We start from the raw sequence: 23,867 nt of genomic DNA, 5'->3' as shown, positions 1-23,867 counted from the left end.
AAAAGCTTAAACATCAGGACAAGAAGACACGGCCATAAAACACACGTCACATTGGGTGTATAAAGTCGCTGGAAAATAGAGTAAAAGGGGAGCACGAGAGAGTTAGCAGCTGCTCCCCAGTGGAAACAGTTAGCAGCAGCAGAGATGAGCCCGACCGGGGTGGCTTTCAGCAAGGGGAATTCAGCTCGCGATGTGTCTCCCTGGATGTCGGAACCTCCCCCTAACGTCTGCTGTCTCTCGGTGTCTCCGTGGTTAAGAGAAGACGTCACAGAGTCCACAGACCCCCCTGCCCCAACTAAGCCGCACAGTGCACCAGCACGCACACAAGCAACACACAACTATCAACTACCCAGCTCATATCAGGTTCAAGCGTCTTGGCAGCGTAAGGATACACACGACGTGTGTCTTCATCACCAGCGAAATAATAGGACAGGTATCTGTAAAGGCACTGGAACTCACGAGGCATATCCGTGGCGGGCCCCGGCTGCTCCCTCCCAGCAACAGAGGTCGTACGGTGAGCCCAGCCGAAGCGGATATACCGCTGCTTCCGCAGTGGCGCTAGCTTCAGAACAAGGGGCGGCCTGCAGCAGCACAGGAGCCAGGAACAGCAAGAGAATGAGAGTTGACACTGTGTCCCTGTCCAATCTCTCCGTCTGCCTTTTCATGAGGAAAGAAGCACAGACGCTACAGCTGGAGGGGACTAGGCACCTCCAAGGGCTGCTACTCGATCTCAGATGAAACACAGGGTTAACAGGAGACAATGGGATCACATAGGGGGGGTAAACCACACAAAGGCACTGAGAACCCAGGAAGGTGGCACCACGTTCACTCGCTCTGCTCTGCCGATGCATCCAGGAATTGCTCTTTACGCGTATCTCCCGCAGATGTTTGAAGGGTGGAGAGGAGAAAGAGTGAGATGGTTGCAAAATGCACTGCAGCTCTCAGCATCCGAATATCTACAATTCGCTGTTGCTACTTTACCTGGCAGTGGAGATGCCGGAGAGGTCGTGTTTTCGGCTGAGAGGAGATTGCAGTACGCGGTCTGAGAGTAGGTCGACTTTGTAAGCGCGGATGGAGGCGGCCCGCATGTCTTCTTCTGTTGTGTAGAGTCGGCAGCGGCTAGGGACGAGGGCGCCGTTCACGGAGACGGTTGCATCTGTCAGGTTTTCGAAGAAGTATGGAGCAAACACTGTTATTTGCCGTCTGCTAACGTCTGCTGCCAGTTGCATTTCCGAAAAGAGAGGCGGCATCCGCTTGCCCCGGCGCGAGTTCAGCCCCTCCGCCTTGAGAAGCTTCAGTGCTCCAGGAGGGAGCAGCGATTCACCCCTTCCGTCCTTCAACTGCAGCACTTTCGAGACAGTTAACGTGTCTTGTGTGGGAAGCAGGACAGCGAAGCCCTGGGACTCATACACCGTAGCGGGAGGCTGGTGCTGCTGTTGCTGCCTCTGCTGCTGCTTTCTGGCACGCCTCAATTTCTCCTCGCGGACACCTGCAGCACCACCCCCTCCACCGCTTCCGTTCATGTTCACCTGGCTCGCCGTGCCGTCAAGAGTCTCCTGCTGCAGCAGCCAAGCAGTACCGCCTAGCCCTCCCGTCAGGCGAGGGGCCCCTCTTGTTGCTGCTGACGCCAACAGCTGCAGCTCAAGTGGTCCCAGGGGCCTCCCATCTGTGGGGTTGAACGCCTCAAGCTGCGTGTTGAACTGCTCCAGAGGGGCTCCATGCACACGCAGCACCAGCCACAGCCTCTGCTCCCCAACAGGCAGTCCCTGATGCGGCAAAAAGGAAAGACATTGCTCAAGAAGCCACATTGCATGGGCCAGACAGACCGTTAGGGACCAGGAGGGGGAAAAGCACACACGTGCCCTGCTGTAGTGACAAGTTGCTGCGTGCAGAGCTGATGCACGTTCGAAACCCAAAGGCACCCATGGAGTCTGGCAAGCAAAACTGCAGAACAAGGTCCCACACAGATGTTCAAGAGGCTTCTCAGGTGCATCTGTTGTATTCAGTTTATTGCATTGCCAAGCAAAGCCATGCCTCCACTCCATACCGCCGATGATGTGCACTTCCGGTGGAACTAGGGTATGTAGCAACAAAAGAGAGGAAAAATGGAACAAGAAATGCACAAGAGGAGACAGGGACAGTGGCGTCGCTCACCCAACTTTGATGGGAGGGAATTGTGGCTTCAACAAAATTGTCTTCTACAAGTTTGGCAGCCGTTCCTCTCGACTTTTGTTGCATTTCTTCTTCTTTTTGTCTCCTTCTGTTCTCAAGTTCTGCGAGAAGCTCGGCTTGCGGGTTCCCAATGCCGTAGCGCAGGCGCCTCCCAGAGTAGTCTGTGGCTGAAGCATATCCGTCTGTTGCTGCTGCTGCAGCTGATGCATGTAGCGCCGCTGTAGCTGGTGCGGTGGTTTGGGTGATACCCTGTCCCTGTTGAGGCTCGTGTAGAGGGCGTCGGTCGACAGTGTTTTTCAGGTGTACAGACACCGTAATGGGGAAAGGCAGCGTGTTCTTGATGCTGAGCATCGGCTCCAGCTTAATGACGTACCGCTGCGCTATCCGTGCTGCCTCCGAAGTCGGTACATCAGTTGTGTCCACTGCTCCATACAGCATTAGCGAACTCCGCAGACGCAGAGTGAAGGGTGGGATGTCAAGCCGCCGCGGTTGGGTGTCTGAGGCAGTCAGTGCAGCAGCAAACCAACAACAGCCACAACAAAAGCAGCAAAGATTCACTTTCCTAAAGATACCCGTCCAGCAACCTTCTGCTTCAGAGTGTGTGCAGTCAAGTATGTAAGAACTGGAAGCAACACTAACTGGACCAGAACAGAAAGGACCACCAGCGTAGGGTAGCGTAGACACCGCGCTGCTGTAGGTGCCTCACATCCAGTTTTATTTGTCAACTTGTAGAGAGCGTAGAAAGGCACAGGAGGAATTTCAGGTTCCCCTACTCCCTCTTGTGGGGGGCCCCCTCCTTCAGTGTGGAGCAGCGCAGCCAACGAAGGCACCGTGCCGGTGCCAAACCATGAGAGGGGCACCGAGCGGCGGCAGCCTGGCAGGATGTCTATGAACTCTTCTTCCGCAGAGGAGACGCGGGCATCTCCTGTGACACGGGCTGCAAAGCAAGAGATAGCCCTCCCGCCCCAGTTCCTCTTTGCCTTGCCCACGTACACACGAAGCGTCATAGCACAGGCGTTCGCCAGCTGGACGCAGCTGCCCACCGCCAGACTCCACGTGCCGTTGCGCCGGTCCACCACCGGTTCCACCAACACTTTAAAACCGGCGTTCTGCAGGAAGTAGGCCCTGCAGTTCGAGTAGTCCGCATGCAGACGTCCCAAGCAACACCAACCCGCCTCCTTGCGAAGCAACTGCAGCAAACCCTCAAACCCCTGCCGCTTGCTCAAACTCCCACTGCCCTGCAACACCGGCATGTCGTCAACCAGCAATTCAAGCGGCGCTTGTGCTCGACGAGTGGACGAAAATAAAAGTGTTTCTTCCTGCACAATGAACAGGCAGCTCAACAAGTCTTCGTTTGGTGCAGATGTGTCTACACTACGTGCAGCGCTAAAACAACTGGAAGGCCCGAACACGTGAGTGGACGGGAAACCAGAAGAAAAAGACAACTATCAATAAGTAATGTTATCAGGCAACGCTCCAGCCCCACAGTGACACAGTAGCAACGAATAAAGCACCACCACCCTCACATATTACACCCAAACAGCAACAGCAGGAGCAGCAACAGCAGCAGCACCAGCTGCAGGTGAGCCCCCTTGCCTACATAAGCTTTGAGCCACGGGTTGTCAACTTTGTGGGTTCCCAGTTTCAAGAGTCCCTCGACGATATTCCGCACGTCATCGTACGACTCGAGACGCAACGAGGGATGCGTCTCGCTGATCTTGTCAGGGCCTGCGCCCCCCCGCCTCCAGGCCCGCCGCCTCTCGGGGGCGGCCTCTGAAGTGGCGGTCTTCTTCCGCACTGCGAAGTACAGTGAGGACGTCGGCGCTAAGATCCACTCGTTCGGCTGCACTCGCGAATACGTCCACCTGCGCAGGCAGTAAAAACAGAGAGCACACATGTCTATGCAGCCGACTTCGCTGCAACGCTAACTGAGCAGAGCCATTGTGAATGCAAGCATATTGCCACCACATGATCCCCACATTCAGAAGCAAACACGAATGTCTTTCACTGGGCTCTAACCATCTCCATATCTGCTAGGCAGGGATACAGTTGGGGTGCGCAGACGGAAGACAGAGCCTTGGAAGTGCAACGGACCCTCTGGCGTCGCCTCTCGATCTGCGACGGTGCATAACGAGTACTTCAGCGTGTATGTCGTTGTAGACTCTGAGACTGGTGTGTCTGCCGAGGTTGCCTTCGACTCCCTCTAGGATCTCCCGCGTGGTTCCCATGATGTGGTAGACGAGCTGCAACAGGCCGGAGGTGATGTCTACGGACACCCCATCCATGGCGCTGCGGACGTTCACCAGACTCCAGTGGCTCGTCTGCGCATCTACGTATTGTCTCTGGATCTCAACAGAAGCCGATACAGGATGCAGCAGCTCCTCTTGTGAGTTAGTCATCGGGTCGTACCCAGACACCATCAACTCCAGCCGGCCTCCAAAGCTCTTAACAGAATCTACACTCCAAAGCTCCGGGTGTACGTACACCTGGCCCTCCAGTGCCAACAGACTAACTTTTAAAAGCGACCCATGGGCGTCATGAAACTCAAACGCCCCCTTCACAACTTCCCCCTTTATTTCAAATTGTGTTTCCCCAGGAAGCTTGAAGCTCATTAAAGACAGAAAGAAACCAATTACCTGACAATAAGGATCTCTAAAGTCTTCCTCCCCCACCCCCTGCAGCAATGCCACCGGCATGCATGCGCCCACATCTCCAGGGCCCCATGTAGTGCCCCCCTCTATAATACCCATGCCCCTGCGCCGCACAAGGCCGGTTCCGCGGGCCCCCTCCTCGTCCTGAAGCAGATCGTCGACGGTTCCGTGCAGCCCCTTGCCGTAAACATGCTGCTTTGCTGCTTCTTTGTTGCCAGCAGCCATCAGATTCGCAAGCAGCAGCAACTCAGCTGAGCCCACAGCCTCCTCGTCGTCCACTCTTTGAAACGAGTTCCCGGGGTCCCGATAGGCCAAGCTTTGGTGCGGTTGCTGTTGTTGAAGAGACGTCTGCTGCTGAGGCGCTCGACGCTGCTGCAAGCTCGACTGCGTTTCGCTTTGCAGGTGCTGCCGAGACACCCCATCTGTAGGCCCCCACGATAACGACTGCGTTGTCGGGGCTACTGGGGACTCGATGCTGCTGTTGCCGCTTCCGCTGCTGCTGCTGCTTCTGCTGCTGCTCAGCAACGATGTAGCTTCATCATTTTGCTGTGGGTGTGAGTTGGTAGAGATTGCCTTCATCTCCTCAAGAGCCCTCCCTAAGGCACCCCCCCTGCGCTGATGGTGCAGCCTCACCAAATCCATAGCCCCCACGATAGGGGCCTGACCTCCGAGGTCTCCTCCCCTGCCGCTCCTGCCGCCCCCCTCCGGCACTGCCCAGCCAAAAAGGGGCCGCTGGCGCTGCTGGGACGCTGGCCCTGCTGAGTCTCGTAGAGAGAAGGCGTAGTCCCTCAAGAAGCGCAGCAAGCTTCCTTCTACCGAAAGGTCTCCTAGAGAGACGGAGTAATTCGTCACCCGCAAGGAAGATGGGTGGCCACCTAGCGCGGCAGCACCCCCTTCAGCAGCAGCAACTGGAGATGCCGGAACTCCTCCAACCAATGATACCCCTGGTGAGCACTCGGAAGGGCCAGTGCTGCGCTCGGACTCCGTTAGTTGCAACGAACGCTGTGCCTTATCGGAGTTAGGCGATGCTGTGTCCTGCTGCTGAGTCGCTCTCCATGTTGCAGAAGAGGGGGAAAGTTGAAGGTCTTGCTCTCGTATTGGCTGTTGCTGCGTCAGTGCTATAGCAGCAGCTTCTGCTGCTGCTGCTGCTGCTGCCACAGCAGCCTTCATGGCTGTCATTGCTGCTGCTGCTGACTTGGAGACGTGCAGCTGCTCCAACCTTGCCTGCGTCTCCAGGCTTACGAGGCCTTGAAACATTTCAAACGAAAAGTGGACTTGAGGGTCCAAAATTGTCATGCAAATCTTCGCCTTCCCTCCCGGCGTGCCTGCGCACACAAGAGAAGCAGATGTACATTTGATACGCATAGTGCATATTATGTGTATACACATTTATTCTTTTGCTGCGTATCAAGCCCATGCACGCATGCATGCACCATCAGGCATCCCGTAGTGGCGACAGAAAGAAGCCTTCGTACGTTGAGGACTGCAACGTGATAAGCAACCAGTTACGGGCAAGACGCGGCAACTGGAGCAACAGACGCAAGCCCTTAGCGTGTGTAACTTGTTCCCTGACGAGCCTACCGGAGATGGTAGCGGTGCAGGTTGCTACTGATAGAAGACAGTCAGTGCGCTGTTGAAGATTGGGCAGCAATAAAGCCCCTCCGTATCCCTCAAGGATATCGGGAAAGTTGACCAGAACCAGAGACCCCTCATCCTGTGCTGCCACAGGTTGCCTGTCGACTGGCGACAGCTCCCTACCGTGGCCTAGCGATGCAAGTGTCGTGTGCTTCAGAGTCTTAGACGCAGTTACCCCCTCCTCTTGCTGCTGTTGTTGTTGCTGTTGCTGAAAGCCCTGCGAGAGCCCCGGGGACTTTGTGGGAACGATGAACTCCGTACACGGGAAAGGCGACCCCACCATGGCACTCAACTCCACAACTTCCACAGAGGCGCTCACATCAGTGCCTCGCTGCAGAAGCCGCAGAGTGCATGCAGCGAGAAGGCCCACAACAATCTGCTGCTTCCGTCGATCGTCGTAGTTCTCTTCCTCTACGCATAACCCGGTCTTGTTGACAGCAGTCTGGAGGACCTGCAACCATACCCGCAAGAAGCAGCAACGCTCACCATTCCCTTCTGCAAGCCGATTTATGCCAAAATCCGCGAGATTCAAGCGAATGTTTGAGTTAAGTGCATGCACAAAAACATTCCTCCTGGGAGTGGAATCCGTCAGGCTGTGAGCGTATCAACTATTGTTGCGCCCTGCTTACCTGCATCAACGTCCTAACAAAGGGCTGCCCCTTTACCATGTTCTGCGACGCTCCATCTTCAGGGGTCTCGTCGAGCACCCGTGTGCTTGTCATGGCGGCGAGGGACTTCAGACCAGCCTAAAAACCACACCACCAATGCACCCCAAAGCACCCCCTAAGGAAACCGCCACAATGCAGAGTTACTTAATGCAATTCCTTACCTCCTGCGCTCTGCTTCCGATAGAGAAGGGGAGCGTTCATGCATGCATGCGTGTTTGCACTTCTCCGATCACCAAATGTGTATTACACAGACAGCAGAGTGTTCACGCCAATGATCACGACATTCCGTTGCATTTCACCAACTATGGACCCAAAAAATATGCATGCACGCTCTGAGCACATATTACGACACCACGCAGAACCCAGAATGAATGTGGCAGCAAATCAAACACGAAGATGCAGCAGCAACTGACTTTGCTCCCCTTCTTCAAAGACGCGATTCTGGCGGCCTTGAGGTGCCCTGTGCTCCTGCGATCGGTGCGCTGCGCAGCGATGAGGTCTCCCTCGTCTGCCTCTGCAGCCCCTAGAACGAACCAAATTTCAACTCCCTTGACTGTCAATTCAACCACTTTCTGCAGTTTTGCCCCCAACGCAGCCGCCTCCAGTGGAGACAGAGCAGCAGCCGGCGGAAGCGCCTGCTCTGTGGGGACCAGGGTTGCCGTTGCGGGGTCCCCTTGTCCCGAAGGCTTCGAGAAGGGAGGCAAGTGGAGAGACGGCCCCGTCAGCCGCCGCCGCTCCACGCGAACTGCATGCAATAAAACCCGAGTATCCCAAACTATGAGAGCCTCCTCCCGTTACGATTCACGCTGCTGCCCGTCACACTGAAGCTATTTGATTGTGTGGTCCGTGCAATTTGCCTCGCTACCAACGGTACAGCGGCAGCGCCCCAGACTTACCGTTGGGCAAACCGGAGGTAGAAGGCGATACGTGCGGTTGTGGTCCCAGTGGACGCTTGTCCAGCGGAGAGGCGCTCAGAGAAGACACTGCCGAAATGCTTGAGCCAGAGGAGCGCAGCAACAAACGGCTGGCTCGACTCTTTGGGCTCCCAGACCCAAATTTTGTCACAGAACCCCCACTAGAAATTGTGTCAACCCCACGCCGTCGTCGGCAGCAAATAAAACCTGCAGCGCAACAGGCGATGCTCAGGCAGGATACACAGAATACGTCCAACATGGCGCATCTACGCAATACGTGACATTATATATATATTCGCCCAGCTTCACACTGTGCTCAACAACTGCACGCCATCCCTGACTGTCTGAAGCTGAGTGAAAACGGTGTTGGTCCCACCGCAGAAGCGGCTCCAGATGCCCTCCGGGGCCTTCTTGGGAACCGCCAGACTGCTCTCTCGTTCTGCATCATCTGGGGAGTTGCGGAGACCTTCAGGGGAGGACGAAGAGTGTGCGTCGCTGGCTGAGGGGTGATGCTGCTGGGGAACTGTCGCTAAATGTCCCGTTTTGACGGACGTGCGCAGGTCCCCATAAGGAGACGCCTTGCCCAAGGGCAACCGAGCGAACGATGCCTCCGCAGAAGCAATGCCAGGGGGAGACTCCGTTGTTGGCGAGAGGCTGCGCCCGTACACAGGGCGTCTTCGGCACTGCGCAGAGACAAAGAGTCGGCAGTACGCAACGCCATGCAATCAGCAAGCAAACATCCCATGTGTGCACCTGCGTAAAGGCCTTATGCCCGGGACTGCACCCTACTGTCTCTCCATTTGACACACGAAACGCGCGATGGAAAGGGAGGGGAGAGGAAGAGACAGACAATGCAGCCTAGCAACAGGGCTTTCAGTAATCGAGTAGATATGTGTGTTGCACGAATGCTCTTCAAGGTTATTGCTTCAAATCAGGGGGGAGCAGACGAACGCAAACAGCCATACCGGTTGCTGCAACATGCCAGTCTGCAAATCGGAGTGGAGCTGAAAGAGGTCTGCCGTTTGCAGTCTCCAAGGTGCGGACACAGCCGTTGTTTCTGCGGTTGTATTCGCTGCTGCAGCTGCTGCTTCACGTGTCGCTGCATCATCCTCGAGCACTTGCAACACCCGTTGGATCGACATGGAAGCCGCCATCGCCGGCAGCTGCAATGGCAGCAACCCGTTCCAGTCGTCCGGGGCCAGTGCTGGTGGGTGTAAGGCGGGGTAGAGGAGAGACAGCAACCCGAGCCCACGCCGATGCAACAGTAGAGACTTGCGGATGGTTTGCTCCTCATCTTCTTCTTCGCTGTGCCTGTGATGATGCTCAGGGACAGCAGAAGACGGGCCCCTTGCCTGCAGCTGGGCTACCCGCAGCAGCTGCTGCGCGTTGACACCGATGGGGACCAACCAGGAGGCTGTGGAGAAACAGCAGCCGAAACTGATAGCAGGGAACTGCAGCCGGAAGTGTTTCAGCTGCTGGACGGCCCCATACAAGCCAATGCCCCAGGCGTACACGTTAGCCCCTTGCAAGGCACGCAGCTGCACCCGCAGGTGTGCCATTTCCGCCGAAACAAATATCACCCCATCAGCTACCCAAGCCAGACACTGCAGCAGCGGGTCCTGCAAAGGCATCTCTGAAATCAGCGCCTGACGGAATGCCAGACGCGTCTTCTGTGGGGCGCGGCGGCCGGAGGTCCCCACTCCCTCTCCAGCAGCATGGGCACCAGTTGGGCTGGCGTTCCCTGCAGCAGACTGCGAAGGCGCCCCTGCTGCTGAGAACTGATTCTGCTGAGTGTGACTCCCCCCAGCACTGCCCCCAAATTCACCCGAGAAGAGCTTGGGGACTACGGATGCGTTTTGCAGGAGGCGGCTTCCATCTTCGCCTCGGATTATGCAATCGTGGAGCGACATGACCACGCGGAAGGGGCTGACTGGAGAACGGAGGACCCCATCAGAGCTCCCCCCGGCTCCCTGCGTTGCTTCAGTATCTGCTGTTGCAGGCCTACCCAGGAATGCTGTTGAGCCGAACAGCCGCCGACTGCCACCCAATCCGTTTGCCGGTCGGTGGTTCTGAAGGGTATTATCAGGCGCATTTTTCTCGGAGACAAACGAGAGTTCCAGTTCTTTCAATAGTACCTCCAACACGCAGTTGGGCTGGCGGGGAGCCTGCTGCTGCATCGTTCCCTGAGATTTGCTGTACACAGCTGCTTCTTCCAATTTGCTTCTACGCATCGGGCCGCAGGCCTGGGAAAGCGCAATTCGGGGAGAGGTGTCGTGAGCGACTTCTTGCGCCGATGACACTGCATCGTCTGGTATACGGGGCCTCTTGAGCAACTCCAACCTCAAGAGCGGCACTGCGACTTTGACTGACCCAAACGCTGTTTCGTGCTGCATCCCTGTTGCCGAGAGTCTGTCCAGAGGCGACGCATTTGCTCCAGCTGTAGAGGAATAGGCATGGGGATTGTTGTGAGGTTGCTGGTGAATGTAAGAGGACGACCCGTGTCTCGATCCCCGCGTGTCGAAGGGTGTGGCACCAAAGCGGTTGTTGAAAGTGGCAGAGCCTAAACCCGCCCCTGTGGGGGCGGCAAAATGGGCGTGCCATTTGCGCTGCTGCGCCTGTTCAGCAGAAGGACATGCTGGGTTTTTCAGTCCTTTGATCGTAAGAACCAGGTCGACGGCGACGCAGGGCGACAGCGGCGCGGCAGTAAGGCAACACAGGAAGTACGTTGCTTCTGCAGTTAGTGTCCTGCGGAATGTCGTTGTAGGCAGCAATCGAGTGGTGGCGGGAACGGCGGGCAGTGTCAGCAGCTGGCATGGGGAAGGCAGCGTTAGCTGGAGAGAATGAATGCACAGGGAACCGAACGAGTCGTGCATCAGCCGACGAAGAGCAGCGCGCAACGCAAAGCCAAGCTGCAACAGAGAGCCCGGAAGTGGCCCCCATAGCCGTTTGTCAACCTGTAGGAGGGCATCCTCTTTCTTATCAGAAGACGCCATCGCTACACCTGTGCCGACCCCTTTATCGGCAGTCGGAGAGGCAAACGGTGTGCCCGGTGGGGCATTAGGTGCTGCTAACGGTTGCTGCTCGTCCTGTTGCTGTTGTTGCTGGTGTGCTGTTACTGCTGCCCCCTTGGAGGAAGCAGAAATGGTAGTTGATGCTGCAACGAAGTCTGGGTGGTTCGCCAGCGTCGGCAGGCACCGCACTGCAGCGCGCGCTGTCTCTGCTGCTGCTTGCTTCTGTTGCTGCATGCCCCGGCGGATGGCTTCTAGACCCATCGAGAGGCGCGACAGCACCGCGGTCATCTCGCCGTCCCTCCCAAAGAGGCGCACGAATGCATCAACCTGCAAATACACCCAAACGTAGCACTGATCAGAATACAGTATCTCTTGCGCTAGGCTTCGCCTGCTACAACACTTTGTGTGACCTTTTTTGACTGTTCCTCGCGCTACGAGCAGGAGCTGCTATGCGCCAGATATCGTTTCAACTGGAGGGCCAACGAGCAGTTTCATATGCGTGGAAGTAAAATCAGGTCATCAACTATCCTTACAAGGAACGGTGTGCAAGCACAGAAGGTAGGGAAGATATCGCCCCTGCAGACAATCCTGGTGTCCGGGAGGCCTCCTCCATCAGGCGCGCTGCAGTTGTTGACTAATGATTCGGCAGTGTGAGGAGAAGAAGACGAGTTGTCTACCAGTCTGTACATAAGCGAGATGTGCGGAGAGACGTTCGCGACGCCCCGCAGCTTCTCCGTAGCAGCCCGCTTCTTCCGCTGCTCTTCTTCCTCGACGTTCACGCTGAAGGGCCCACCAGCCAGAGCAGCCGCAGCTGCTGCGGTCATCGGCGCACGTAGGCCCGGAATTGCCCTAAGCCCCCCTCCCGCTGCAGTCAAGACCCCTTCGCGTCGGTCTGCTGCACACAAAGAGCACGCCACAGAGAAAACCGAAGCCACCATGTGACCTTGTCAAGCAAACGTCTGCCCTGTTCGGGTGCGCGGAGCTCGCGTGAAGCTGTTTGAGAGGGGCCCCATATCGGATGCTTTCAGCTTGAAACCTTCTGTCCCCCTTATTAGTTACGCCTACACACAATCGGCCCTGCTGTTGCTCTTTCTACCCCCTCGTCACGAGAATCTCTCGACTGGTCTGACCCGCTGAGCGTTCCTTCTGACGGGCGAAAGCTTCCGAGTCCACGGAACTCTGGGCCTCCTCAAGGCGCCGTTGTAGAAGGCCTCTCTCGGTCTTGGGTGCGGCACGCAGCAGCACCGGCAATAACAGGACGCGTCCCTCTTGTGCTCTGACGTATCCACCGAATGGGGGAGGCGAGGGCAAGGAGACGGAAAGCCAGTCTTCCGTCCACACCTCCCCCAGCAGAGCTGTGAGATGCTGCACTTCCTCTGCTGCCTTGCTGAGGCCCATTCTGTTGCCGTTTCTCTTGCTCCCGTCCGCTTCCTTTGTTGTAGAGGGTGCGCAGCTTGGCCCAGATTCTCCGGAAGCACCGCTGGCCCTTCGAAATCCGTCGAAAGCCAGCCAGTGGGCCCCGCTGGGAGAAAGCTTCCGCACGCCTCTATAGACACGCATGCGGTGAGCAGGCAAGGGGTGACTTCTGGAGCTGACGCCGGCGACGCTGTCGCCTTCTCTCACATCCGTATCTGCTCCAGTTTGCGGTAGGCCAGCCGCACTGTCTCTGAGAGGGGCATCCTCGTGCCTCCTCGATCGCTCAAGAGCCAGAGCTGCAGCTGCTGCCACAGCTCTGCACGGATTCGCTGCTGCTTTGCTGTCCTGTAGGTATACCGCACTCCAGATGGCGACACGTTTGACTTCCACGTCAATGGCCGTGCAAGTTAACAGCTCTCGTTCTTCCTCCCACTCTCTTCTATGTGGTTCGCTAGCATCTGTTGCGCGGCGGCCCCCCCTCCTGCCTGAAGTCCCTCTCGCTGCTGCAGGTTCTGATGGAGCTCTTTGTCGCGGTTCTGCAGATGCGCGGCCCAAGTGCAGAGGCGTGCGGTCATGAGGTGGGCGTTGGATCAGACCAAAGCCGCCCAGTCCCACGCTGACAACGCACACAACACACAGCTGTCACCGTCATGTAAGAGGCAGAAGCCTAGGCGAACACTACGAGGCTCTAATCGATCCTGAACTCTCTGCGCACAACCGAATCAATGCACCACATGCATCCTCTCAGCGAGATACTGAGCAGACCCGCTGTTCCCACCTGGGCATAGCACTAAAAGCCCGCACGCTCCTCAGTGTCGCTAGGTTATTAACCGGTTGCGGGCTTTGAGAGGTAACTAGTCTCCCACTGCTGCGCCGACTGATTTGTCTCGCAGAAGGAGACTGAAGAGGCCGGGGAGCAACAGCGCCTTCGCCTTCAATGTTATCTCTCAACACAGCATCTCGGCCCTTAGGCGGGCTGCAGGGAGGTCGGCCTGGATCTCCACTATTCAGCGTGGAGATACTGCGGCGTGTCCGCAGCAGATTGCGTGTCCAGCCTGCCGTGCTGCCGCCCCAGCGCGCAGGCGAAGTCCCCGCAGCAGCAGCTGCAGGCTGCTGCTTTGGGCGCACCTGCTCGCCTACATCCGGCTGGTACCCTCCGAAGTACATCTCGCCGTCGGTGTAGTTCTTAGGCTCCGGTGCTGTGTCGCGGCGATCTACGGAGCTGTCGAGTTCGGCGAGACCGGGGCCCCTCAAGTCAGCAGCCGGTTGCATGTGAAATCCCATCTGGGGGCTGCTACCTACTGGACTTGACGCTGTCGCCAAGGCGTTGTTCTGAATGTTCTTGGACCCAAAGACCCAGCGAAACAAAGATGAACTCCCGCTGCTTGGGAGGCGGCGAGGCACGTTCACAGAAAACCGCCTCCGCATATTGTCCCCATCAGCGCAACTGTCTCTTCGTCGTGCGAGACCCCTCGGTGATCCCCCTTCCCGTGTCTCCTCCTGAAGACCCTCGCACGCCGCCCCTCTCCCCTTCCTCTCATATCGCGTTGCCTGCAGAGAGCCGTCGGCGCTGACGTATCCTTCAGCCAGGCCCATGCCGCCAGTCGCTCCCCTTTGCTGTCCCCAAGGGCTTAAATCATGAGGCTTAGGGTTTCTACGTGTCTGCGTCTCCCCTACCCGGTTGTCTCCACCACTTTCTGCTGCCCATAACGCTCTCCGCAGCGCCCCCGGGGTATCTCCTTCGTCATCAGTTGCGTCCTCCGCCACTGCATTGAGGCGCGAGGTGCGCCAGTAAGGCACCTCTGACTCCGCTGGGGCAGCAGAGCGCCAAGCAGAGGTTTTGGAGCCCCCTCCCCTGGCCGGCCCTGCTGCCACGCGTTTTCGTTTGACGGGGAGCAGCCGGAGACACTCGGCCCCGAAGTTGGCATCGAACAGAACTGCACTAGCAAGGGTCCACGTGCAATTTCTGACTAGAGTAGCCTCCAGGCGCCAAAGGCCGACTCGCAAGGTATCCTTAAGCTCCTCACGCCTTCTGCTGCAACTGCTGTTGCCGGTAGGGACGCTAGTGTAGGTTACCCGCATGACAGCCTCCAGCCGCACCCCAAGAGCAGCAAAATCTGCCACAACGGCTCTGCGAAGCGAAGAGTCCCCCAGCAATCCATCCCCCAAGGCAGGGGCTCCGCGAGGGACACAGACGTCTGGCGAGAACAGTACTGGGTAAGGAGGAAAAGCAAGCCCCGCGTCTCCTTCTTCCGCCCCCTCATCAGTGGAAGCGGTAGAGGTGGTGCTGCCCAAGTCCCTGTTGCAGCTGCTGGTGCTGCGCCTGCTGGTGGAACCGCTGACGGCAGCTTTCTGGCCAATGTTTTGTCTGCTTCGCAAAGTCTGCTGCTTTTCCTGGTGCTCTGGCGAGGAGACATACGTGGGCTGTACTGTGGTCCGCTCCGTGTCGCAGCCGCCTGCAGCTCCCGCTGTTCCCACAGCTTCAGGCATATCAACATCTTCAGCCCCTATGGTAGCCGCCACGTCATCAGTGAGCAGGTTGCACGTTACGTCTTGTAGGACGACCTCAACTGACACTGAGATTCCAGTTTGTGCGTGTGCCTGTTGACCACGGCGTTCGATTGCAGGGCCTGTAGCTGCCTCTGGAAATAGCTCTGTCTGTTCCCATTGCCGTTGCTTTTGCTGCTGCTGTTGCACTTGGGACCGGTCAGTGCTCTCCGACGCAGCATCATCCCCCAGACCGCCTGCAATTGAAGTGGGCCCACCACCAATGACGCCCGCCGCCTGGTTGTTGCGACAGCGCGAAGCCTCAGGGCTCCTGGTTTTGTCTTTTACTGAGTTCACTTGGGAGCGTCTGCGCCGCCTGCCTCCTGAAATGCTTCTGCTTGTTCGCCGCAGTCCCTCGGTGGGTACAGTGCCACTCATGAGGTCGTCTCCGCCTTCAGACAAACTCTCCGGAACGCCCCGACGGCTGAAGGTAGTCTTTGCCTGCTTGCGAAGCCTGGTAAATCCTCGTAGTGGGGCCCCTATAGGGGCCGAATCGCTGCTGCAGCTGCTGGTTTCGTTGTTGCTTTCAGACTCCCTGCTGCTGTACCTGCCATCTCGCTGCTGTTGTGACAAGCGCCTGTTGAGAGTGAAACGCCGTTTTGGTGCATCCTTAACTTCTGACTCGCCTGATGCCTGCAAATTGAGCCCTGCTGTCTGGGCTGCCTTCTGAGAACGCATGTCGCCCAGCAAGCAGGCGATGAGACACCGTGACCGGATTGACTCCTCGTTCCATAGACTCTTAAGACACAGAGCTGAGTCTGTAAGGCAACAGAGGAGGTTCGCTGTAGGGAACGCATGCAGCGACTGCACACACAACTGGGCCTCGGTACTCTTTAACTCGGGCTGCAGACGAAGTGACAAAGACATCTGGTCTAGCTTCTTAGCGCAATCTCCTCGCCTATCAGCTCCCGACCTGCGCAATTTCGTTTGCCTCTTGTTTTGAGTCGTCCCCTTCTTGCTGCTGTCATTGTCCTCGAACAACAACAGGTTAAGGGGGGCCCCTGCAGTGCCGAAGCAGCAGTCGTGCCCAACTGGAGTGTTGCGCCCCCCCGTTCTGCTGCTGGCCTCTCCATCTGGCTCGTCCCGCAGAGTCCAGTCCCCTACACAATCGGAAAGCCACACTGGCTCCTCTCCTGCAGGGTTGGGTCCACTATTGGGCTTTTCGGACTCCACCAAAGAGCTTTGGGACGTCAGGTGGCCCTGGGAAGCGTTGCTGGCTTCTTCCGCCTGGCCGTTATCAGCATTTCCACTGGTCTTCCAGTGCCAAGGCAGGCCCCGATGGTGATGGTGCATGCGCAGCGTTGTTACACCCGCCGCCCTCGATCGAGCTTGGCGCAGGAGCTCGGGGATTGGGGGTTTCTCGTGATGTTTCCAGAATTCGGCATCTAGTGGAATGGAATGCCCCGACAGAAGGCTGTTGCGTGGTCGACCGTGGATGCCGTGGAGACAAGTCCGACGAGGCGAACTCAGATGCTCTTCAGTCTCCATCGCAAGCTTTAGAGAAGCGTTCTTGTCGCCGGTGCTGCTCATATGCCTGTCCGACCAGTCGCTAAGTGTGGCACAATCTTCTTGCTCAGAATATGATGGAGGACTCGTCGCCGGGTCCGGCGTTTCCATCGGCCAGGCACCGTGAACCTGCTGGCTACGGACCAGCGTGTTGTTGCAGAGGGCTTCCTCCCCATCTCTCCTTGCCACGTGTAGCTTCCCCCCCTTCGCCAGCTGCTCTAGGTCTGCCTTGTACTTCGCATATTGGCGAAGTTGTTCTTGCAACGGCTTCACGAAATGAGGGTCATCATGCGAAAAAGGAGTCCCCGGAGGGCTAGACGACTGACCAACACCGCGGAAGTCTTCACTGCTCCCGTGTCGGGCACTTAAGTCTCTATCCCGCCCCTGATTATTACTAGTCCCTCTTAAATTGAAAACCCGCTGTCTCGGTTCTGGAGAGTTGCCAGTTGGCCCCAGTTGCCTCATGGGTCCCCACGCCTCGCGTCGCTGAAGTCGCGGAGACACCTCCCTGCTGCTGCGCCGGCTGTCGCACGACCATTGGTCCATCTCTGCGCGAATGAGTGCTGCTGGGTCACTGTCCTCCGAAGGCGGCAGGGGGGATGCGGCTGCTGCAGCACCAGGAAACGGGCAGAAACGGCGGCACTGCGCTCCTATGTGAACAACTTTCTTGCAAAGCACGATGCTGCGCCTTTGCGCCTCTCGGGACTTGGCGTGCTCCACGAAAAACTCCCCAACCTTCGCCTTCACACGGGCATCTTTCGTTTTCTTCTTTAAATGTAAACGAGCTTCATACACGCGAAGCAAGACTGCCAGGTACTGTTGCTGGGTGTAGAGGCCCACAGACAGACAGCCCACCTTGGCCGACACTTGCAACGACTTCTGGGTGGGGTCTTCCACTGCTGTTGCTGGTGTGCAAGTTCCGCCAGCCGCTACCTTAGTGGCCTTATTGTCTGCAGTCTTCTGAGATAGGTCAAACGGAACTTCTCTGCCACCTGCGCGCAATCGCCTGGCCACACGCCAACGCTGAAACGATTCGCCGTTCTCTTGCCCGGGCCCGGTGAATTTGATTGGGGACAAGTCACTGGTGAATTTCTGAGCGGTTTCTTTGTCGCTAAAAAACCAGTTCAAACGACTCCCGTCTGCGAACACGACCCAAGGCACACACATCGCATGAGCAGTTTAGCAGCAGTCGGAAACTCCCCATGGAACGTGCCAAGGGCTGCACACGGAGCAAAAAGGTGCTCAGAGCATTCTTCATGTGCTGCTCACCGCATGCCGCCCAAGGCCCACTGGTCGGTACTGGCAAAAAGGCGTCGAGCGGGTTGTCTTCACTGGCCTGAAGGCTCTGGCCCCCCGCTCCACGCGACTCCTTGATTGGACGATCCATTGAGGCAATCGCTCCCTCATCGCGAACAGCATTATCTGATTCTACTACTGCTGCTGCTGCTGCTGCTGGGGCGTCCGCCCCCGGCGACAGTGAAGCGCCGTCTGTGCAAGCTGCACTGCCGGCCTGATCATCAGCAGGTGCAGCAGCTTCAGCAGCCCGCTGCATCTGCTGGTGTTGGAGCTGAGGGTCCGGTTGGGCCATCTTCGACAATTGTTCGCGCACAGTTTTCCTCTGAAGAGAAGAGACCTGAGCCACCTTTAGTGTCAACAGCTTTGGATCTCGTAGAACGTCACTGTACGGATAGGAAGTGGGTATAAGAAATCGCCTGCAGGCCGCCAGCGAGACCAACTGCATGCAGACACCGACGTTGATACGCCCCACAGAGATGTCGATAGTTTGGCGTGGCAACTTGGTCGTTCCAACCTGTGAGCACAGCCATCGGCATACAGACACAACCTAGCGGCATAAAAGCACAGATAGTTCATGTGATAGCACGAAAACATATAACAGCAGAAGCACACTTGGAAGGCAACCACGCCGCCAGCATATCCGAAGTCTGTAGGATGCAAACGCTGCGTATTGGGAACATTCCTCCAGGCCAATGGAAGTTCATAAACTTTCAAAACCAGTTTGTTTGAAGCCTATGTAGAGGAATGCCAGTCTATTTACAGAATTTGCCAACGCTATGAAGCAGCCCGAGGAGGCGGAAGAGTGAGAGGACTGACACTGGCATCGAATATGGAAAGCACTGTGCAATCGGTAGTGGCACATGGGCCAGCGTTGGAGTTCGGGGCCTGCGCCATCACTGCTGCTTCTGCCGCTTCAAAGGAGGCAAGCAAAGATTGCGTAGCAACGGATCCTTTCCGTTTCATCACCGTCTGAGATAGCCGAAGTGTAGATACAGATGCTTTAAGGCCGCAGCATGAGGACGTGAAGCCGTGGGCCTCCACTGGTTCATAGTCCACGTCTGCCAAATGCACCTCTCTCGAGCCAAAAAGCCGCCATGGTCCCACCCCGCTGCCAGAGAGTTCCTCCTCATCCGAGTTCTCCTCAGCGCTTTCGGCGCCTCCAGCTTGTTCACTGGGCAAGGAGCCCCGAAGCCGTGAGAAAGTAGCACCGGAGGCGGCAGCCTGCACCCCAATGTCACTCGAAGATGGCGACAAAAGGGAGTCCGAAAGCGAAAGGCTCTCAGAATGGGGATCAGAGGGTGTCTGACTCCAAGATGAGTTCTTAGAGGTCATCCGCTTCTGAGCTTCAAATTCCCTCCGTGCATCCAGCGGCCTCTCTCCTAAAAAAGCAAGAGGCTTGCCGGTTGCAGCTGCTGCTGCTGCACGCTCTGCCCAGCCACGCTGGCTCCACCGTCCTCTGTTGGTGCTAAAGCTGGACGAGCTGCTACTGCTGGGGGTCTCACTGTCGCTCAGAGCCACTCTGCCCTCCCAGGGATTCGTTCCGAAACGTCCAGTAGCTGCAGCTGCTGCATGAGCGGCTGCCTTTGCTGCTGCTTCAGCATTCGCCTGCTGCTGTAGCTGCTGCGCCTCAAGTAGGGCGTCTTTTCTCAAGTGCGAAAGGACGCGTGAGTAATCGAGAGAGGAAAGGCGATACTTCTGTACTCACACAAAGAACACATACGCAGTCTAATCAATTCTCAGAGGAAAAAGAAAGTGAACCATGCAATGCAGACCCCAGGGGTGCCTATGCTTGCACATCAAACGGCAGTACCACAAAACTGCCGCCATCCGGCGAGTCTAGCTTACTACTGTGGCCTTCTGCACAGTCAGCCTGAGAGTACTGTCGACGTCTGTGCAATACCCCAGAGCGAGGCCCATGGCATCTTCAGTCGAAATCGGAAGAAGGCAATCTTTCTCTCGAAATAGGTCCCAAGTAACATAGTTCATCTGTGCAAAAATCCCATGCAATGAGAGCAGATACAGAGACAAATAAAACACTTTTTTTCTCCGTTGGCCTCTACAGTTTGCACATGTGCACATTCATAAGCTGAGACCTCACCGGAATGGCCTCAGCAAATGGGATAAGCTCTGGAGCAGAGACGGAAACCTCGGGGATATTAATCCATGTCTTTTTCTTTTCAAGTGGACCCCCCAGCTCCTCGTCCCACACTGTCTTGCTGCTGATGCTTATCAGCAGCGTGCGGTTTTTATCACCCCCAATGGAGCCGCGCCTCCTTGGTGCAGTCTGTCCCTTGGTAGTCTGCTTTTTGTGGGCTTGCTTGACCATATCTGCAAAGTGTTTGGCCCTGTTGAACAGCAAATGAATGTTCGAGTAAACCCTCGATGGCCTAATCCTGTGAGAAACCGATTGTTGGCTGGAAGAAGAGGCGTTGCGTTTTCCGCTGTCGGATTCCCGAGGGCTTTCAACCTGCGAAGCAGGCCCTCCGGAAACTTTCCCGCGAGTTGCATTTCGTTCTCGATAGGAAGAGCCCTTAGGAGAATCCTCCCTCTTTGCTGCCTCGTAATCACCGTAAGCATAATCGGCGTGAGAGGCAGTGCGCTGGCTGCAGTCTCCCCCACGGCCTCTCAACGGAGGCCGCGCCGCACCAATGCCCCACCCAACACGTGACGGCGGGTCCGAAGGCAAGTAGACGCAGGTGGTGCACCCCATATCCCCCAGAGGAACAGCGTACACTAGCAAACCAGGGAAAGGTGTCTGCAGCACAAAGGTTCACGATACGCAGGACACGAAGGCGAACCAAACCTCTCAGCAATTGTCAAGAAACTCCTATGATAGATGCCACGGATAGTGCAAAAAGCTAACAGTCGCGTGTCAACGGAGTGGGCTGCTGGAAACCATGCTCTGTACCTGCAGTTCAGGATTGTGGTGAGCGCGCAGAGAGGTCGCTTCGTCGCAAGGCTTTGCCTTCAGGGCGGCAAACCCCCTTTCAACAAAAACCGAATCAATAAATATGTCGTGGCACTTGAAAAAATCATTTCTCTTCTCCTGGCGAAACTTGAAGTCCGCGCAGACGCGGAACATTAGAGTCGTAGGAGGCAAGTGATTCATCTGTGTACTTGATGTGCCGCTCGGCGATGCATTCTGCGCTTCCAGCCTTTCTAAAAGTCCTAGCGTCCCCAGCCTGCTGAAGCTCCCTTTGGGTCTGCAGTTCTTTTCTTGCCTTTGCAGGTTGGTTGGCTCGGCTACATGCATGCCGGGCTGCACTAGGGGTAGCAGGCGGAGGCACAGGCTCGGCGCCAGCACCTGTGTTATGCCGTCGATGTAGAACCAACGTTTACCCCCGAACCCCCCCCGATCATCTCCTGTGGCGTCGTCTATTGTGCATGCGATGTCTTCAAACAGCAGCCTCTCGCGGTCTGTAAATTCAAAGTCCCCTCCATCTGCACCATCTATGCGGGTCTCTGCTGTCTCTCCCGTTGCCCACTGCATGCTCCCCAGTCGCTGAGGGCGGCAACAAGTCTCGGCAAAACGCCCGAATATTTGCTTCTGCAGCACCGCAGCGCTGACGCCGTCTCGCCAAGTCAGGTTGTCTTCTGCCAGCTGCGCGTTAAGCACACGCAAAAGAATTCCACTTTCCAGGAATCCCCACAGCCCTCTGCCCTCAGGCTTGGCATGTTCCCTACGTGTTCTTAGACGCATCGTGTGTGTGCCCACACAATGTTTCTAGTTAAGAGTTTATCCTTAGCACTACTATGCAGCAAATTCCAGGAAAGCAGGCAGTGTTAATAGCCACTACGAAGCCCGAGTACCGAAGGACGAGAGCAAAGATTTCTGGCCTAGCCAAGCAGCGTATTTACTCTAAAAAGGCCAATTTCGGCTCCCCTTGTTCTTGTCAACGAACCTGTCTCAGTTTTAGGATTAAATAGAGGGGGCTGCTGTTCTCAAAGTCTGAAATAAAACGATCTACTACTTCTCGCATTTCCGCCTGCAGCAACAAAAGGGAGAGACGGATGCGCTTCCACATCGTACGCAGTGGAGGACTGTGGAAATCAGACTTTATGAATATCAACGGAAAGCGACAAGGTCGCTGCGGGGTTGCAGCTATCGACAGGCGCTAATCGTCTGCAAAGCAGCTGTTCTGACCTTCGAGGTGAGCCGCCGCTTCCACATCTCCACATAGGTCGCGCATTCCTCCTCCCGAGCGACCAGCCTGAAGTCGTAGACATATCTGACGTAAAGCATTCAGTCTGAATCCTGGATCTGTGTATGTCGTTCAGTCCGGACAGAGCCAAAAAGGAGAAGATAGATGGCGAATACTCTGATCGCCAACTGACCTGGTGGGTCTTGCTGCTCCCTTGAGGAAGATGTACCAAACATCAATAAGCTTCACAAAGTTAAACAGAGACGTTAGGGCAGCAGAGGTGAGCGTCAGTTGCAAGGGCTTGTGTTCCATACTCCCGTCGAACACTGGGGGTGGTGGCTCTCGTTTCTCCACTGTATTACTTTGATTTGCCTGCTGGGGTTCAGCAGGTCCATCGGTGCGAGGGAGAGGTGAGTAGAGGCTAGGATCGTGGTGAAGGAACGACAATTCCACAGTCTTCCAGCTCTGTTTATTGACAGCGAGGTTCGATCCCAGGGCCCGCAACTCCCACTTCTTGAATAGAATATGCACTGAGAAAAGGTCGCGCAACAGGGAAACGCCACCAACGGGAAATTCACTTCCATACAATGTAAGGAAACAGTTGCACACTAACAGCATACATGTTACTTTTCCGAAACCCATCAACACGGCACACACACACCTCCCTATGCAGTTTAGTGAAGTGTACGGAAAGGCTTCCAGCTCAACTGGGCCCTCACCAGCGCGTGCACCTGAGGTCATTGCTTGACGGAAGAGGTGTCTAACAGAACAGCCCAAGAAATCCAATTCGATACCTCCCGTGCTTCTACACTAATGCAGGCTGTCTCTAATCTGTGCAACAGTCTCTTACACTGTCGGCGAAGCTTACTTTCAATCCCTTTCCTGGGGGTCACCCGCAGTGCATGTGTATTGTCATCTAGAAGATCCTTTATTTGTGAGGGCACAACTTTAAAGGCTCTAGAAGCCCTCAGTCCATCCAAAAGGTCTTCATCTGTGTCAGTGCTGCTTTTCGTGCTGCAACTGGAGTCGCTGTCTTCATTGCTGCATACAGTTGCTGCTGCGACAGCATTCGCCTTGGCAGCGGCCTCTGCTGCAGCTTCTGCCGAAGCCGCAGCTGTGCTAGCCGCAGCAGCTACACCTGCTGCTTCTTCTACAGTGTCCGACATAGGTGCAGCTGAGGATGAAGATGGCTGAGTGACATCGCGATAGTGAGGTGCACTGGTCTTCCGTATGTCTTCATCTGAGTGTAGGATGGTCTCAGCGCTTAGAGGAGTTAATAACGGTTCACCCTTCCTTGAAGAGCTTGGATGTGACTCTTTACCTGTACCCACGCCAGTAGAAACAAAAAGCCAGAAACACGTACCCTGCAGCTACTAGAGTGAGTGGGCGACAAATAAGCAGCTAACGCTGAATCAAACCACCTCCAACTCGAAGGGCTCTCAATACAAACAAAACTTCATACGCACCACGCCACCAATGCAGAAACCTCGAAGCAAGCGAGAGGGACACGTCCTTGTCTTCAATGTTTAGGGTTTCCTGGATTTCTCTGCTCAGCATATTTGCGAGCGCTCCGTCGTCTATGCCGGACTCTGCTGCTGGCCTCATTCGGTCTCGAAGGTGGGACACTGGCCCGAACCCAGATATTCCGTTCTGAGCCTCTGAAATCTCAGCTGGGCTACAAGCACTACCAGAAGAAGAGTCTGCAGCAGTAGGTGCTGCCTCGGCTGCTGCATTATCTTCTGTTTTACCCCCACCAGGGGAAGGAACACTCTTGGGTGAATCCGTGTCCTTCTGCAATAACTTTGAGAGCAGCTGCTGCGCCTCCTCATCCTTAGGGTTCCGCCGAAGGCGGCGTCGTAACTCCCGAGCCTGCGCAGTTAATATCACCATATATATATATATATATATA

General features: G+C 56.2%; 1 protein-coding gene across 1 annotated transcript in view; it reads right to left on the bottom strand.

Moving 5' to 3' along the window:
* Positions 1-23,827, bottom strand: part of EMWEY_00006070 (hypothetical protein, conserved) — a gene marked incomplete at both ends in the record, with an annotated part of 31,080 nt that extends 7,253 nt beyond the window's left edge. Inside the window, 26 exons of the mRNA XM_013481519.1 lie at positions 156-295; positions 514-581; positions 982-1,931; positions 2,155-2,669; positions 2,879-3,410; positions 3,746-4,037; positions 4,267-6,148; positions 6,405-6,909; positions 7,088-7,204; positions 7,540-7,871; positions 8,023-8,247; positions 8,417-8,723; positions 9,006-11,378; positions 11,729-11,943; positions 12,182-13,083; positions 13,246-17,659; positions 17,790-18,330; positions 18,633-19,511; positions 19,662-19,802; positions 19,915-20,571; positions 20,725-21,417; positions 21,719-21,802; positions 21,961-22,045; positions 22,152-22,488; positions 22,827-23,279; positions 23,425-23,827. Of these exons, the coding sequence (XP_013336973.1) occupies positions 156-295; positions 514-581; positions 982-1,931; positions 2,155-2,669; positions 2,879-3,410; positions 3,746-4,037; positions 4,267-6,148; positions 6,405-6,909; positions 7,088-7,204; positions 7,540-7,871; positions 8,023-8,247; positions 8,417-8,723; positions 9,006-11,378; positions 11,729-11,943; positions 12,182-13,083; positions 13,246-17,659; positions 17,790-18,330; positions 18,633-19,511; positions 19,662-19,802; positions 19,915-20,571; positions 20,725-21,417; positions 21,719-21,802; positions 21,961-22,045; positions 22,152-22,488; positions 22,827-23,279; positions 23,425-23,827 (18,042 nt within the window). The remainder of the gene's footprint in view (positions 1-155; positions 296-513; positions 582-981; positions 1,932-2,154; positions 2,670-2,878; positions 3,411-3,745; positions 4,038-4,266; positions 6,149-6,404; positions 6,910-7,087; positions 7,205-7,539; positions 7,872-8,022; positions 8,248-8,416; positions 8,724-9,005; positions 11,379-11,728; positions 11,944-12,181; positions 13,084-13,245; positions 17,660-17,789; positions 18,331-18,632; positions 19,512-19,661; positions 19,803-19,914; positions 20,572-20,724; positions 21,418-21,718; positions 21,803-21,960; positions 22,046-22,151; positions 22,489-22,826; positions 23,280-23,424) is intronic.
* Positions 23,828-23,867: the final 40 nt, after the last annotated feature.

Source organism: Eimeria maxima, genomic scaffold (genome assembly GCF_000499605.1).
Source record: "Eimeria maxima Weybridge genomic scaffold, Emw_scaff35, whole genome shotgun sequence".
Taxonomy (NCBI): Eukaryota; Apicomplexa; class Conoidasida; order Eucoccidiorida; family Eimeriidae; genus Eimeria; species Eimeria maxima.
This window is presented reverse-complemented; position numbering and strand designations above follow the sequence as displayed.